Genomic DNA, 17,647 nt, shown 5'->3' with positions numbered 1-17,647 from the left:
AAAGAACAAGATTAAAATTGATGAAAAATGTCACGCACTACTGACTGAAATCAACAAAGATCCAAAGAACTATAAAGAGGCTATTAATGGTCCAGAGAAAGAACACTGGATAAAAGCAGTTGCAGCTGAATTAAAGGCTATGGGTTTACGTAAAGTCTGGACAATAGTAGAAAGACCAGGATGTAGTAAGAATGGAACACCGCCTAATATTATAGATTCAAGGTGGGTATTCAAAACCAAAGTTGATGAAAAAGGTGAGAAGCTTTACAAGGCGAGACTCGTTATACGAGGTTTTAAAGATCGAAACGAGTACGATTTGAAAGAAACCTATGCACCTGTTTCTCGATTGTCACTGGTCAGAGCGTTATTTGCAATAGCAAATGCTTACGACCTTGATATGTGTCAATTGGACGTTAACACAGCCTTCTTGTATGGTGAGTTGGATCAATTAATTTATATGGAAATTCCGGAAGGACATCTACCTGAAGATCAAAGACCAAAGGATCAAGTTTGCAAGCTTGAAAGATCGTTGTATGGCTTGAAAGTAAGTCCGAAGAAATGGAATGAAAAATTTCACTGAAGTTGCACTTAAAATAGGACTTGAGAAAAACTTAGTTGATCCATGCTTGTTCACCTGGAGAGAGGGTAATGATTTTGTACATTTGCTTGTTTATGTTGATGACATAATAGAGATAGGTAATCATCCGGGTAAAATGTTAGAAATTAAAAATAAGCTCAAAGCTGAATTTAAAATGAAAGACTTAGGTGAACCAAAAGAATACTTAGGAATTAGAATTAGAAGATCCAAGAGATAGAAGAGATAGGAGAAATAAAATTTTGCGACTAGATCAGGAAAAACTTATTGACAAAATGCTTGAAAAATTCTTAGAAGAAAATCCCTATCCTAAGAGAACACCCATGGTTTCGAATCAAGTCCGTAATCGAGAAAGAATAGATCGGGAAGAAACTATTGCTGTACCACTGACAAAAGATTTTCCTTACAGAGAGGTCGTTGGAACATTGTTACACATAGTTAACGGTACATGGCCTGACATGGCATACATTACTAATGTGTTGAGTAGGCATCAATTAAATCCAACTAAGAACGAATGGAATATGCTGCAGAGAGCACTGCGTTACTTGTTGGGTACGAAAGGTATGACTTTGACGTTTAGAGGCAAAACACAAGAGTTGCAGGCTTATGCTGATGCAAGTTTCTCTGATTGCAAAGGCTCACTGACTACGTGTGGGTATGTAATACAGCTGTTTGGTGATACTATTGCTTGGCGAACACATAAACAGCCAAGGGTTGCTCTCTCCACTTGTCAGGCTGAATATGTCGCATTAAGTGAAACATGCCAAGCTTTGCTGTCAATCAGTCAGTCAATTGAGTTGATAATAAAAGGAAAATGGTATCCAATAAATGTGTTCAGTGACAGTAAGTCAGCAATAGCGTGTGCAAAATCTGTTGGCAATAATAAATTAAGGCACATGATCGAAAGGAAAGAACACTACGTTAGGGAATGCGTTAATTTAAAGTTGGTCAAGTTAAACTGGGTTCCTTCGAATAAACAGATTGCTGACATTTTCACAAAGACATTAACCTTTGAAACACATAAATATCTTACAGATTTGATTATGAATAATTAAATTGTTATCTTCTTCCCATCCAGGGAATAAATCTTCTTCTTCGCAGGGCCAAGCTGTGTAACTGAGAGTTAACTGACATTCCGTGCCAAAGATTTGTCAAGTTAGATAAATTTTATTTTGAATAAGTTCAGTATAAATAAGTATGAAAAGTTATTTGTTCATAGATTTTGTTTAATCTATTTACGATTTTAATCACTTAAAGATGTTGTTGAATATATTGTATGGTTTAAACCATTTAAAGAGTTTATTAACAAAAGTTTGTGGAGTATCTAGACATACCGGGAGGGAGTGTTAAGAATAGCGTATATAAGAGACGTTACGTCTTCTCACTCCGTCACCCCTACTCTTTACCCCTACTTCGCCTATGGGCCGCGCAGTCCCTTAGTACAGGGTGCTGTTGCACCCTGCCGTTATTCTGTATTCGGCCTAGCTCTCGGCTTGTTCAACAGTTCTTGCTTTTCACCGTTTTTATAATAAATCTTACTTTTAATATTAACTCTGCGTTGTCTTATTTATCAGCCATACCTTAACAATATTCAAAACTCCCCACCTACATATTAGCTGGAATATCGAGTTAAAGTGCTACGGCTACACTGGCTGCCTAACTGCACGCTCTACTATATCTATATATGTAAATAATAATCTTACTCTCTCCCTGTGTCATTGGGATTGCACACAATGAAAGTTTTCCATGTCCGTGTGTTTGGGATGTCGAGAAAAGCCGAGTGTAACCGAAGTTGGCGGGCACGCCGGAGTAGCACACTATGAAAGCGACTCGTGTCGTCCGAACACATGAACACGAGTCACTTTCATAGTGTGCCACTTCGTGACCAATCGCCAACTTCGGTTACACTCGGCTTTCCTCGACATCTCAAACACACGGACATGGAAAACTTTCATTGTGTGCAATCCCAGTGGCACAGTGAGAGAGTAAGATTTACCCACTATCTGACAGCACTGCGGCATGATGGAATAATGTTAAAGTGTTTTATACACTCTATGTCGTAGAATCGATCTCGCATAAAGTGTAGGAAACCAAATATGAAACGGTACACTTTGTGTCGTAGCATCGATCTGGCGTAAAGTGTATGCAGCCACGGCAGGATGGAATAATGTTAAAGTGTTTTATACACTTTTTGTCGTAGAATCACTTTCGACATTAAATATGTCTCTCCAAACACTAAACGTAGAATTATTTGTACGAAATAAATGTACAAAGTCGTAGCCACTAGATCTTATAATTGGTAATAAAAATAATAGTCGTACCAGTATCAAAAATGCAAATAATACGGACGACGACGACGACGAGGAAGACGATGAAGCAAAATGTGTAAATGATACTTGGTACTAGAATATCTTTTTTTGGTCTCTGTATCTAACGATGGTAGGAAGGCAAACAGCTACGAGTAACAGCGACCGTTCGTGAAAATCATATTATATGTTAGCTAGGAGATCGAGGCAAAATACTGTGGCTTCTTTAGCTGCCTGGCTACAAGCTTTACTATATCTATATACATATTTCATAGTATCAAAGTATTGGATAAAATGTATGTATACAACTACTACATGGACAGTTGCGTTAACGCGTATTTCATACTTATATTTGTAGGGAAAAAATTATCGTTCTGTATCCGGCTAAGGATATCTAATCTCATTGAGTTGCCGCCTCACTACTTGAGATATAAAAAATATTCTTTATTTTCACAAGTTATTGTTTATTACAGTTACAATATAATTACGCTTCGCAACTTCTCACACTCACTGCAGTCAAACTTCACGCAGTCACTACTCACACGCTATTCTTATACTATCCACTCGCTAATCATGTTCGTATGGAATCGCTCGCTACCGTCGCTGGGTTCTCTCTACACTCTTCCGAAAAAAAAACGCTCCTCTCGCGTGACCGTCCACTCCTTAAGAGGTTTCTCCCTCACCTTGCAGTCCCGAGGGACACAACATTTTCGAATCGTTATCGAATTTACCCAAAGTCCAGCTCGGTCCTATAAACAAATCAGTGATATCGCTCGAAAACCTTCTAGCTTACACCGACTTACACACACAACTTCTTCACTTCCAAAGAGCAGTCCCAACACCGTCTTTCTTTATTTCTATAGTCTTTTGTAGCCTGCCTACTTATCTGTGTTTACTCTTTGATATTCAACACTCCCCACCTACATATTAGCTGGAATATCGAGTTAAAGTGCTACGGCTACACTGGCTGCCTAACTGCACGCTCTACTATATCTATATATATATATATAAATAATAATCTTACTCTCTCCCTGTGTCATTGGGATTGCACACAATGAAAGTTTTCCATGTCCGTGTGTTTGGGATGTCGAGGAAAGCCGAGTGTAACCGAAGTTGGCGGGCACGCCGGAGTGGCACACTATGAAAGCGACTCGTGTCGTCCGAACACATGAACACGAGTCACTTTCATAGTGTGCCACTTCGTGACCAATCGCCAACTTCGGTTACACTCGGCTTTCCTCGACATCTCAAACACACGGACATGGAAAACTTTCATTGTGTGCAATCCCAGTGGCACAGTGAGAGAGTAAGATTTACCCACGATCTGACAGCACTGCGGCATGATGGAATAATGTTAAAGTGTTTTATACACTCTATGTCGTAGAATCGATCTCGCATAAAGTGTAGGAAACCAAATATGAAACGGTACACTTTGTGTCGTAGCATCGATCTGGCGTAAAGTGTATGCAGCCACGGCAGGATGGAATAATGTTAAAGTGTTTTATACACTTTTTGTCGTAGAATCACTTTCGACATTAAATATGTCTCTCCAAACACTAAACGTAGAATTATTTGTACGAAATAAATGTACAAAGTCGTAGCCACTAGATCTTATAATTGATAATAAAAATAATAGTAGTACCAGTATCAAAGATGCAAATAATACGGACGACGACGACGACGAGGAAGACGATGAAGCAAAATGTGTAAATGATACTTGGTACTAGAATATCTTTTTTTGGTCTCTGTATGTAACGATGGTAGGAAGGCAAACAGCTACGAGTAACAGCGACCGTTCGTGAAAATCATATTATATGTTAGCTAGGAGATCGAGGCAAAATACTGTGGCTTCTTTAGTTGCCTGGCTACAAGCTTTACTATATCTATATACATATTTCATAGTATCAAAGTATTGGATAAAATGTATGTATACAACTACTACATGGACAGTTGCGTTAACGCGTATTTCATACTTATATTTGTAGGGAAAAAATTATCGTTCTGTATCCGGCTAAGGATATCTAATCTCATTGAGTTGCCGCCTCACTACTTGAGATATAAAAAATATTCTTTATTTTCACAAGTTATTGTTTATTACAGTTACAATATAATTACGCTTCGCAACTTCTCACACTCACTGCAGTCAAACTTCACGCAGTCACTACTCACACGCTATTCTTTTACTATCCACTCGCTAATCATGTTCGTATGGAATCGCTCGCTACCGTCGCTGGGTTCTCTCTACACTCTTCCGAAAAAAAACGCTCCTCTCGCGTGACCGTCCACTCCTTAAGAGGTTTCTCCCTCACCTTGCAGTCACGAGGGACACAACATTTTCGAATCGTTATCGAATTTACCCAAAGTCAAGCTCGGTCCTATAAACAAATCAGTGATATCGCTCGAAAACCTTCTAGCTTACACCGACTTACACACACAACTTCTTCACTTCCAAAGAGCAGTCCCAACACCGTCTTTCTTTATTTCTATAGTCTTTTGTAGCCTGCCTACTTATCTGTGTTTACTCTTTGATATTCAACACTCCCCACCTACATATTAGCTGGAATATCGAGTTAAAGTGCTACGGCTACACTGGCTGCCTAACTGCACGCTCTACTATATCTATATATATATATATAAATAATAATCTTACTCTCTCCCTGTGTCATTGGGATTGCACACAATGAAAGTTTTCCATGTCCGTGTGTTTGGGATGTCGAGGAAAGCCGAGTGTAACCGAAGTTGGCGGGCACGCCGGAGTGGCACACTATGAAAGCGACTCGTGTCGTCCGAACACATGAACACGAGTCACTTTCATAGTGTGCCACTTCGTGACCAATCGCCAACTTCGGTTACACTCGGCTTTCCTCGACATCTCAAACACACGGACATGGAAAACTTTCATTGTGTGCAATCCCAGTGGCACAGTGAGAGAGTAAGATTTACCCACGATCTGACAGCACTGCGGCATGATGGAATAATGTTAAAGTGTTTTATACACTCTATGTCGTAGAATCGATCTCGCATAAAGTGTAGGAAACCAAATATAAAACGGTACACTTTGTGTCGTAGCATCGATCTGGCGTAAAGTGTATGCAGCCACGGCAGGATGGAATAATGTTAAAGTGTTTTATACACTTTTTGTCGTAGAATCACTTTCGACATTAAATATGTCTCTCCAAACACTAAACGTAGAATTATTTGTACGAAATAAATGTACAAAGTCGTAGCCACTAGATCTTATAATTGATAATAAAAATAATAGTAGTACCAGTATCAAAGATGCAAATAATACGGACGACGACGACGACGAGGAAGACGATGAAGCAAAATGTGTAAATGATACTTGGTACTAGAATATCTTTTTTTGGTCTCTGTATGTAACGATGGTAGGAAGGCAAACAGCTACGAGTAACAGCGACCGTTCGTGAAAATCATATTATATGTTAGCTAGGAGATCGAGGCAAAATACTGTGGCTTCTTTAGTTGCCTGGCTACAAGCTTTACTATATCTATATACATATTTCATAGTATCAAAGTATTGGATAAAATGTATGTATACAACTACTACATGGACAGTTGCGTTAACGCGTATTTCATACTTATATTTGTAGGGAAAAAATTATCGTTCTGTATCCGGCTAAGGATATCTAATCTCATTGAGTTGCCGCCTCACTACTTGAGATATAAAAAATATTCTTTATTTTCACAAGTTATTGTTTATTACAGTTACAATATAATTACGCTTCGCAACTTCTCACACTCACTGCAGTCAAACTTCACGCAGTCACTACTCACACGCTATTCTTTTACTATCCACTCGCTAATCATGTTCGTATGGAATCGCTCGCTACCGTCGCTGGGTTCTCTCTACACTCTTCCGAAAAAAAACGCTCCTCTCGCGTGACCGTCCACTCCTTAAGAGGTTTCTCCCTCACCTTGCAGTCACGAGGGACACAACATTTTCGAATCGTTATCGAATTTACCCAAAGTCAAGCTCGGTCCTATAAACAAATCAGTGATATCGCTCGAAAACCTTCTAGCTTACACCGACTTACACACACAACTTCTTCACTTCCAAAGAGCAGTCCCAACACCGTCTTTCTTTATTTCTATAGTCTTTTGTAGCCTGCCTACTTATCTGTGTTTACTCTTTGATATTCAACACTCCCCACCTACATATTAGCTGGAATATCGAGTTAAAGTGCTACGGCTACACTGGCTGCCTAACTGCACGCTCTACTATATCTATATATATATATATAAATAATAATCTTACTCTCTCCCTGTGTCATTGGGATTGCACACAATGAAAGTTTTCCATGTCCGTGTGTTTGGGATGTCGAGGAAAGCCGAGTGTAACCGAAGTTGGCGGGCACGCCGGAGTGGCACACTATGAAAGCGACTCGTGTCGTCCGAACACATGAACACGAGTCACTTTCATAGTGTGCCACTTCGTGACCAATCGCCAACTTCGGTTACACTCGGCTTTCCTCGACATCTCAAACACACGGACATGGAAAACTTTCATTGTGTGCAATCCCAGTGGCACAGTGAGAGAGTAAGATTTACCCACGATCTGACAGCACTGCGGCATGATGGAATAATGTTAAAGTGTTTTATACACTCTATGTCGTAGAATCGATCTCGCATAAAGTGTAGGAAACCAAATATGAAACGGTACACTTTGTGTCGTAGCATCGATCTGGCGTAAAGTGTATGCAGCCACGGCAGGATGGAATAATGTTAAAGTGTTTTATACACTTTTTGTCGTAGAATCACTTTCGACATTAAATATGTCTCTCCAAACACTAAACGTAGAATTATTTGTACGAAATAAATGTACAAAGTCGTAGCCACTAGATCTTATAATTGGTAATAAAAATAATAGTCGTACCAGTATCAAAAATGCAAATAATACGGACGACGACGACGACGAGGAAGACGATGAAGCAAAATGTGTAAATGATACTTGGTACTAGAATATCTTTTTTTGGTCTCTGTATCTAACGATGGTAGGAAGGCAAACAGCTACGAGTAACAGCGACCGTTCGTGAAAATCATATTATATGTTAGCTAGGAGATCGAGGCAAAATACTGTGGCTTCTTTAGCTGCCTGGCTACAAGCTTTACTATATCTATATACATATTTCATAGTATCAAAGTATTGGATAAAATGTATGTATACAACTACTACATGGACAGTTGCGTTAACGCGTATTTCATACTTATATTTGTAGGGAAAAAATTATCGTTCTGTATCCGGCTAAGGATATCTAATCTCATTGAGTTGCCGCCTCACTACTTGAGATATAAAAAATATTCTTTATTTTCACAAGTTATTGTTTATTACAGTTACAATATAATTACGCTTCGCAACTTCTCACACTCACTGCAGTCAAACTTCACGCAGTCACTACTCACACGCTATTCTTTTACTATCCACTCGCTAATCATGTTCGTATGGAATCGCTCGCTACCGTCGCTGGGTTCTCTCTACACTCTTCCGAAAAAAAACGCTCCTCTCGCGTGACCGTCCACTCCTTAAGAGGTTTCTCCCTCACCTTGCAGTCACGAGGGACACAACATTTTCGAATCGTTATCGAATTTACCCAAAGTCAAGCTCGGTCCTATAAACAAATCAGTGATATCGCTCGAAAACCTTCTAGCTTACACCGACTTACACACACAACTTCTTCACTTCCAAAGAGCAGTCCCAACACCGTCTTTCTTTATTTCTATAGTCTTTTGTAGCCTGCCTACTTATCTGTGTTTACTCTTTGATATTCAACACTCCCCACCTACATATTAGCTGGAATATCGAGTTAAAGTGCTACGGCTACACTGGCTGCCTAACTGCACGCTCTACTATATCTATATATATATATATAAATAATAATCTTACTCTCTCCCTGTGTCATTGGGATTGCACACAATGAAAGTTTTCCATGTCCGTGTGTTTGGGATGTCGAGGAAAGCCGAGTGTAACCGAAGTTGGCGGGCACGCCGGAGTGGCACACTATGAAAGCGACTCGTGTCGTCCGAACACATGAACACGAGTCACTTTCATAGTGTGCCACTTCGTGACCAATCGCCAACTTCGGTTACACTCGGCTTTCCTCGACATCTCAAACACACGGACATGGAAAACTTTCATTGTGTGCAATCCCAGTGGCACAGTGAGAGAGTAAGATTTACCCACGATCTGACAGCACTGCGGCATGATGGAATAATGTTAAAGTGTTTTATACACTCTATGTCGTAGAATCGATCTCGCATAAAGTGTAGGAAACCAAATATGAAACGGTACACTTTGTGTCGTAGCATCGATCTGGCGTAAAGTGTATGCAGCCACGGCAGGATGGAATAATGTTAAAGTGTTTTATACACTTTTTGTCGTAGAATCACTTTCGACATTAAATATGTCTCTCCAAACACTAAACGTAGAATTATTTGTACGAAATAAATGTACAAAGTCGTAGCCACTAGATCTTATAATTGGTAATAAAAATAATAGTCGTACCAGTATCAAAAATGCAAATAATACGGACGACGACGACGACGAGGAAGACGATGAAGCAAAATGTGTAAATGATACTTGGTACTAGAATATCTTTTTTTGGTCTCTGTATCTAACGATGGTAGGAAGGCAAACAGCTACGAGTAACAGCGACCGTTCGTGAAAATCATATTATATGTTAGCTAGGAGATCGAGGCAAAATACTGTGGCTTCTTTAGCTGCCTGGCTACAAGCTTTACTATATCTATATACATATTTCATAGTATCAAAGTATTGGATAAAATGTATGTATACAACTACTACATGGACAGTTGCGTTAACGCGTATTTCATACTTATATTTGTAGGGAAAAAATTATCGTTCTGTATCCGGCTAAGGATATCTAATCTCATTGAGTTGCCGCCTCACTACTTGAGATATAAAAAATATTCTTTATTTTCACAAGTTATTGTTTATTACAGTTACAATATAATTACGCTTCGCAACTTCTCACACTCACTGCAGTCAAACTTCACGCAGTCACTACTCACACGCTATTCTTTTACTATTCACTCGCTAATCATGTTCGTATGGAATCGCTCGCTATCGTCGCTGGGTTCTCTCTACACTCTTCCGAAAAAAAACGCTCCTCTCGCGTGACCGTCCACTCCTTAAGAGGTTTCTCCCTCACCTTGCAGTCCCGAGGGACACAACATTTTCGAATCGTTATCGAATTTACCCAAAGTCCAGCTCGGTCCTATAAACAAATCAGTGATATCGCTCGAAAACCTTCTAGCTCACACCGACTTACACACACAACTTCTTCACTTACAAAGAGCAGTCCCAACACCGTCTTTCTTTATTTCTATAGTCTTTTGTAGCCTGCCTACTTATCTGTGTTTACTCTTTGATATTCAACACTCCCCACCTACATATTAGCTGGAATATTGAGTTAAAGTGCTACGGCTACACTGGCTGCCTAACTGCACGCTCTACTATATCTGTATATATATATACTAGCTGACCCGGCAAACGTTGTTTTGCCATATAAATAATTTCCTAGTAATTTCTAGTGTAGACAAAAAATAGATTACTTATTGTAAGTATGTATGTATGTTAGAATGTGTATATTGTATGTATGTAAGAATGTGGTATATGCGTGAAATAAGCATGAAGCGCTGTGAACGATGAGGGAATATAAAAATAACAAAAGGCAAACATTATTTTTAAGTTATTATAATTTATTCTTTAAAATTATATATCATTAATTAAACAAATACGACAGTAACACTATTAAACAATATCAATCTCTTAATGCTATAGCGTGAACAATATTTTTTGTTAGTCCATCTTTAGCTAACACAAACAAACTGGATGGTTTACCCACTCGAGAGCATGCCACGTATAATTGTCCGTGTGAAAAACATGGTGTTCTCAAATCTAATCCACAAACAGACATCGTTTGACCTTGGGATTTGTTGATAGTCATTGCAAATGCCAATCTAATCGGAAACTGAATACGTTTGAATTGAATTGGCACATCTGTAGGTATAATAGGAATCCGTGGTATGAGTATATTTTCACCTCTGAACTTGCCATTTAAAATCCTGGCTTCGATCACGTTTTTCATTAATTTTTGAATGACTAATCGCGTACCGTGGCACAGCCGGGGCGGGTTCAAATTACGAAGCAAGATAATTGGAGATCCAACCTTTAATTGTAAATTATGCGGTGGCATGCCTGGCAAATCCAGTGAGTTCAAAAACTCTGTGGGAAAATTTATTGCTTCGCTGTTGTCGCAAACTGTATCAATAGATTTATATGATACCAAGTTCCCTGGCAACAACATTTGTATCTTCAGATTTAAATTGTCAACGTCTACATTTTTTGCCGCTAAAATCGCTCTTTCGGCAAGCCACTCATGATTTATGTACTGTGTGTGTACATCGGGAAATATTTGTTCAATGAGAGTATCTTGCGAATCAGCGATTGTGCAGAAATCGGTCGGTAATTTTACGTATCCAGTTTCATCTATAGCAACTTTTCCATCACCGATATCTAAGAGTTGTTTTGAAAATGTTTCAGCGGATGGATCTTGAAGCATTTGAACGCGCATATTTATTTTTAGCTGTAATTTTTCAACATTACGCCACAATGGAGATGATTTTAAGCAAGCGTTGATCTCATCAGCGTATGTTGAACGTGGAATGACTGGAAGTGTTTGTCTGAAATCACCTGAAAGGACCAACAGAGTTCCGCCAAATAGTTTGTCACTGTTTTTAATATCTTTCAATGTCCTGTTCAACGCCTCAAGTGAATGTTTGTGTGCCATAGTACATTCATCCCAAATAATAATTTTACACCGTTTCAGCACAGTGGCCATGGACGATTGTTTCTTAATGTTGCATACTGCGTCAGGGTTATTCTGAATATTTAGTGGCAGCTTAAATACTGAATGAGCTGTTCTACCTCCATCCAATAAAGTTGCTGCAATGCCCGATGATGCAACAGCCAATGCGATGCCATTATTTGATCGTATTTCAGCAAGAATTAGCGAAATAACGAATGTTTTGCCAGTTCCACCCGGTGCATCCAAAAAGAAGAACCCACCTTGTCCAGCTGAAACTGCGAGCATAATGCGATCATAAATGGTTCTTTGTTCCTCATTCATTAGTGGGACATTGCGGGCAACAATCGCTGCCATTTCTACAGTACTGTACTGCAGTTCACGATTCATTTCAGTATTCATTAAATCAGATGCAGTTCGATTTGGCGAATTCATACCGAAATTACAAAGTGGTAAGTTGGCAATGACAATGTAAAGATCCTCAATAGCAATCAATGCTTCATTGTACATTTCGTCGCTGAATGTTATGGTTAGATCGTGGTACCGTATACGATGTTGATGCAATATATCATCAGTCATTGAATCTTTGTGATTTTCCCACAATATCTGTGCTCGGGCTGGGAAACATGTAGTCAACACTATAGCGAATAGTAGACGAATTTGTATTGCTGTACAGTTCAATGCAGCTTCAGCAAGCATGCATTCCCACTGGTTGTCGTCTTCCAGCAAGCCGAGTGCAAGGCATGCATCTTTATACGTTGGATATTGTTGCCTATTCACTTTACGTATATCTTGAAATGATAATAAGCCAGTAACATTAACCAACAACAGTCGAAGATAAAAGCACTCCGTGTGTCTTGGATTGACTGTAAATAATCGCCCCAAGGCGTTTGATTTAAATATATTGAGACATGCAGCAACTGGTGAGCCTTGCTTGCGGGGCATCCATGTTTTTGTTTGAGTCCATGTGAAATAGCGTGGTACTTGTGAATAGAGTAATGTTCGTGCAAAGGCACCAAAATCATCCGCACGATTATACAATTCAAAAAATGCAGTGAGTGTAGTTTTAGGTGGATTTATTGCACGATCAATCGCTGTCTCGTTCGTGAAAAATACACGCTGACCGTTTTCAAGATGGATGGCTAACTGAACAACTGCTGGATCCCGTTCATGAATTGGAAAACCAAAGATACGCCAAGCAGCTTCATTGGAGCTGATGTACCGACCAATTTGGTAGAGCGTTATTTCATCGTTTTTATTCACTGGAGGAGCATTCACATTAGTATTTTCCACTCTAAACACAGCCATATCACCGCCTTTATGGACATACTTGCAAATGTATTTGATGCTCTTCACAGAACTGCAGAACTCAACATTAATATGAGCATTATATGTCTTGCTCAGCAAAGGCGAATATGGCACCACCCAACGATTGTCAATATCAATGTCTGTGTTGATGATATTTTTAATAAATGATTGTCCGCCATTTTCAGGATTTCTTCGACGATATATTGGGTATCCGTCGACATTTGTGACCGTATCATTGGTAAAATCTTTAGGGAAATTTTTAGTACATTTTCCATCAGCCATGCAAGGCGATGAACTATTAAGAGTACCACATGGACCATGAATCATGTTTGTTGTAACAATATCAAACAGCAGTTGGTCAGTGGATGGATCTGGAATTTCCGCAGAAATGATACTATCGATTTCTTCAGGACGGATTTTGTCGATGAACCAAACCAAAATCTGTGCATGAGGTAATCCTCGCTTTTGCCACTCAACCGAATACATCCAGCAACGTGTGGGACCAAATACATGTGATTTAGTAATGAAACTTATTAAAGACTTCAACTTTTGTCTGAACACACGTGCTGTAATGTCATGGCGATGTATTGCATTTTGGCCAGGCAGTAGCAAAGATGTAATCTCTGGCCATTTTGGATTACATGTGAACGTGATAAATAAACATGGTCGTCCATATTCGCGCACGAAAGTCAGAGCATCCTGTATATATTCTTGCATATGACGTGGACTGCCTACGTACGATGATGGTAAAATGACATGGTTACCAATTTCGGCGACGTCGGCGTTGTTGTTGATAGCGTCTCGCAAATGAATGTACTCTTCCGCGCGCAGCTTTTGTTGATTATATCGTAAGTATCGTAGTCGTTCGCTCTCAATCTTCGCGTACATGTCGACCATGAATTGTTGACAAAGCTCACGACATCGTAAAATGACGTTGTCCAGGCCACGTCTAATCATTAATCGGTACGCATAATAATCCTTTGAGCTAACGTTCTTGTTTGTTTCAGCTCCTGTAATATTTGTTCATAAAAATTAATTTAAATTTATTACGTTCAATAATTTAATTGTTTTGTTAAATGATTAATGATCAAATTAATAATCAATGAAGTACCTGATACGGGATCTCGTTGTTTTATGTTTATGCAATATCCGTCTTGTCCCTTCCAGAATATTAGCGGATATTGGAGAGCGTCATATGAACGATGTGTGTCAGCAATGAACTGAAGATTATTATTTCTTCTACGAATCACAATTTCTCGTGCAGCTGTACAATCGCCAACCATGATTCCAGCAACATCATCAACAACGGGTGCATTGAATCTACGAATATGCTCTCCAGCTGGTGTTTTATCAGGATTAATGACGATAGCGTGATTATCGCTTTGTAATTAGTGCATATGTGATTTGAATATTTTCAACAACTCGTTGTGCTCGTTCGAAAGAGCATCTAGCTCGCTGACGATGCGCCTGGCATAAAGTGAATCAAGGTTATTATAATCACAACGTGCATTCACGCGATTGGCAAGTGCGCTTCCGGAATCCTCGCCGCCCATAAAGTAGATTTGTAAGAATTTATGTGGTTCGTTTAGCATTGGCAGCAGTGAGCCCATTTTATGATAAACTTGGCCTCTGATTTTGAATGTAGAATTGAATTGTTGACCATTTGCATTAGTATTTCGAACTATTTCTGTTGCTCCGAACGATGTCATTTGAAAGCATGAATTGAATCTTTGAATTGACTTCAGGAACACGTTAGAATCTGGATCCGTGCCGATAAGTAAGCCGTTCAATGGTTCAGGTGGTGTTTCAATTTCAGGTAGTTGCACTTTTCCTGACGCGCAACACATCCCAGCTGGCTCATTTTTGAATTTCAGAGCATGACAATGCGGACATTCCTTGTCCATAGCACCAATTACCACTTTTGAATGAGCATAATATTCAATATCGGGCTCATACTGGAATGCTAGACGCAGGAATGAATCAGATATAAATGCTCGATGTACCTGTTGTCGTTGTTGGTCATTTGTTCTTCGTCTATTGACTGTGAAACGGCGTGATTGTCGTTGTTCTAATCTTCTGACTTCATTGCGTTCAGCTCGTGTATCTTCTGGCTCTTCTTGATGCAATTGCGCCATTCTGACACGTGCATCAGTATTTTGTTGCTGGATTTGTTCTTCTGTTCTTTCGGATCTGCTATTTCGCAACTTTCGAGCTTTACTTGTACTGCGGCTCAAATCAGCCCCTTTGCGTTTTCTTGGCATTGCTCACTGTACAAAACATACATAAATAGAATTAATGAAATTATTTAATGATGAAAAATGTTAAAAGTATAATTAGGGCCAGGATTTTTGCCGCAGTTTTGAAATGATTAGTTTTAATTTATGAAATTATAACAAAAATATAAGTTTTATGGAAAAATTTTTCAAACAAAAGTAAAAAATTAAATTTTATGAAAACATTGTCTCTTATAATTTTTTCATACAACCAATATTTCCATTGACATTTCAAAATAAAGATTCATAATGATTGATTTTTTGGAAACTATGAAAATCTTAATTGTTCAATTACATCTAATATATAAAATTAAATTAAAATTGCATTTTTATAAGATCAACAACATTTTCGATATAAATAAAAAAAAGTATACTTACAACACAAAATCCGTTGTTATTGGAAGCTCGTGTCAGGTGTTGAGTACTTTTGAGGTTATAAAATCACTTGATTAACTAATCGTGCAAAATACACTCAAAATTGATAATTTAATTATTATTGATAAAATAGGAATGATTAAAAGTTAATATGAGAGTTACACTGAGATAGCAAAATAATAATTGTCAACGTTACTACTACACTTGATGCATAAACAATAATAATAGCCGACAACTGTGTAGGGAGTGAGAAAGAAAGGAGACCGGCTTCGTTCTCATCCCTATTCCGTGCTGTTTACTGGGTCAGAAGTGACACCTGTAGACATCTGGCGGGGATAACTAATTAAATGACGATTGATCAGTTTTCGACCGGAGAGGAAAAATGAATAAATTACTAAAATGGCTATTAAAAAATAAGAGTTGACCGCAGAAGGGTGAAAATTGAGGATTGTATGTATTTTTGTATGTTGTATCATAAAAAAATAGAAATTAAAAATTTTGTCTAAAAAAGAAAAAAAATTCAGGGGTAGACTACCCCTAACATTTAAGGGAATGAAAAATAGATGCTGGCCGATTCTCATAGATACCGGATAAGCACAAAAAATTTCATCAAAATCGGTCAAGCCGTTTCGGAGGAGTATGGCAACGAAAACTGTGACACGAGAATTTTATATATATATATATATATATATATATATCTATATATAAATAATAATCTTACTCTCTCCCTGTGTCATTGGGATTGCACACAATGAAAGTTTTCCATGTCCGTGTGTTTGGGATGTCGAGGAAAGCCGAGTGTAACCGAAGTTGGCGGGCACGCCGGAGTGGCACACTATGAAAGCGACTCGTGTCGTCCGAACACATGAACACGAGTCACTTTCATAGTGTGCCACTTCGTGACCAATCGCCAACTTCGGTTACACTCGGCTTTCCTCGACATCTCAAACACACGGACATGGAAAACTTTCATTGTGTGCAATCCCAGTGGCACAGTGAGAGAGTAAGATTTACCCACGATCTGACAGCACTGCGGCATGATGGAATAATGTTAAAGTGTTTTATACACTCTATGTCGTAGAATCGATCTCGCATAAAGTGTAGGAAACCAAATATGAAACGGTACACTTTGTGTCGTAGCATCGATCTGGCGTAAAGTGTATGCAGCCACGGCAGGATGGAATAATGTTAAAGTGTTTTATACACTTTTTGTCGTAGAATCACTTTCGACATTAAATATGTCTCTCCAAACACTAAACGTAGAATTATTTGTACGAAATAAATGTACAAAGTCGTAGCCACTAGATCTTATAATTGATAATAAAAATAATAGTAGTACCAGTATCAAAGATGCAAATAATACGGACGACGACGACGACGAGGAAGACGATGAAGCAAAATGTGTAAATGATACTTGGTACTAGAATATCTTTTTTTGGTCTCTGTATGTAACGATGGTAGGAAGGCAAACAGCTACGAGTAACAGCGACCGTTCGTGAAAATCATATTATATGTTAGCTAGGAGATCGAGGCAAAATACTGTGGCTTCTTTAGCTGCCTGGCTACAAGCTTTACTATATCTATATACATATTTCATAGTATCAAAGTATTGGATAAAATGTATGTATACAACTACTACATGGACAGTTGCGTTAACGCGTATTTCATACTTATATTTGTAGGGAAAAAATTATCGTTCTGTATCCGGCTAAGGATATCTAATATCACCGAGTTGCCGCCTCAGTACTTGAGATATAAAAAATATTCTTTATTTTCACAAGTTATTGTTTATTACAGTTACAATATAATTACGCTTCGCAACTTCTCACACTCACTGCAGTCAAACTTCACGCAGTCACTACTCACACGCTATTCTTTTACTATTCACTCGCTAATCATGTTCGTATGGAATCGCTCGCTATCGTCGCTGGGTTCTCTCTACACTCT

General features: G+C 38.7%; 2 protein-coding genes across 6 annotated transcripts; both read right to left on the bottom strand.

The window, feature by feature from the left end:
- Positions 1 to 3,324: 3,324 nt before the first annotated feature.
- On the bottom strand, positions 3,325 to 17,171 carry LOC149031840 (uncharacterized). Of its 5 annotated transcripts, XR_016177295.1 has the most exons (4): positions 17,040 to 17,171; positions 5,845 to 10,154; positions 4,219 to 5,520; positions 3,325 to 3,894 (listed from the first exon to the last, which is right to left on the bottom strand). XR_016177295.1 is itself a non-coding variant. In XM_089174557.1 (2 exons), the coding sequence occupies exons 1-2, from the start codon at positions 14,333 to 14,335 to the stop codon at positions 10,701 to 10,703; spliced, it is 3,534 nt and encodes a 1,177-aa protein (XP_089030683.1). In that variant the 3' UTR covers positions 6,578 to 10,700. The 5 variants fall into 5 exon arrangements, 1 of the variants encoding a protein (XP_089030683.1); XR_016177296.1 differs by lacking the exon at positions 17,040 to 17,171 and having other exon boundaries at positions 5,898 to 5,934; XR_016177294.1 differs by lacking the exons at positions 3,325 to 3,894; positions 4,219 to 5,520; positions 17,040 to 17,171 and adding exons at positions 10,209 to 14,062; positions 14,164 to 14,335 and having other exon boundaries at positions 6,578 to 10,154.
- LOC149031841 (uncharacterized) lies at positions 14,441 to 17,042 on the bottom strand. Its single transcript, XM_089174558.1, has 2 exons — positions 15,704 to 17,042; positions 14,441 to 15,319 (listed from the first exon to the last, which is right to left on the bottom strand). The coding sequence occupies exon 2, from the start codon at positions 15,311 to 15,313 to the stop codon at positions 14,441 to 14,443; it is 873 nt and encodes a 290-aa protein (XP_089030684.1). The 5' UTR covers positions 15,314 to 15,319; positions 15,704 to 17,042.
- Positions 17,172 to 17,647: the final 476 nt, after the last annotated feature.

The sequence above is a fragment of the Polistes dominula genome, unplaced genomic scaffold (assembly GCF_049000335.1).
Source record: "Polistes dominula isolate Pdom_NZ unplaced genomic scaffold, Pdom_raw_medaka contig_68, whole genome shotgun sequence".
NCBI lineage: Eukaryota > Metazoa > Arthropoda > Insecta > Hymenoptera > Vespidae > Polistes > Polistes dominula.
This window is presented reverse-complemented; position numbering and strand designations above follow the sequence as displayed.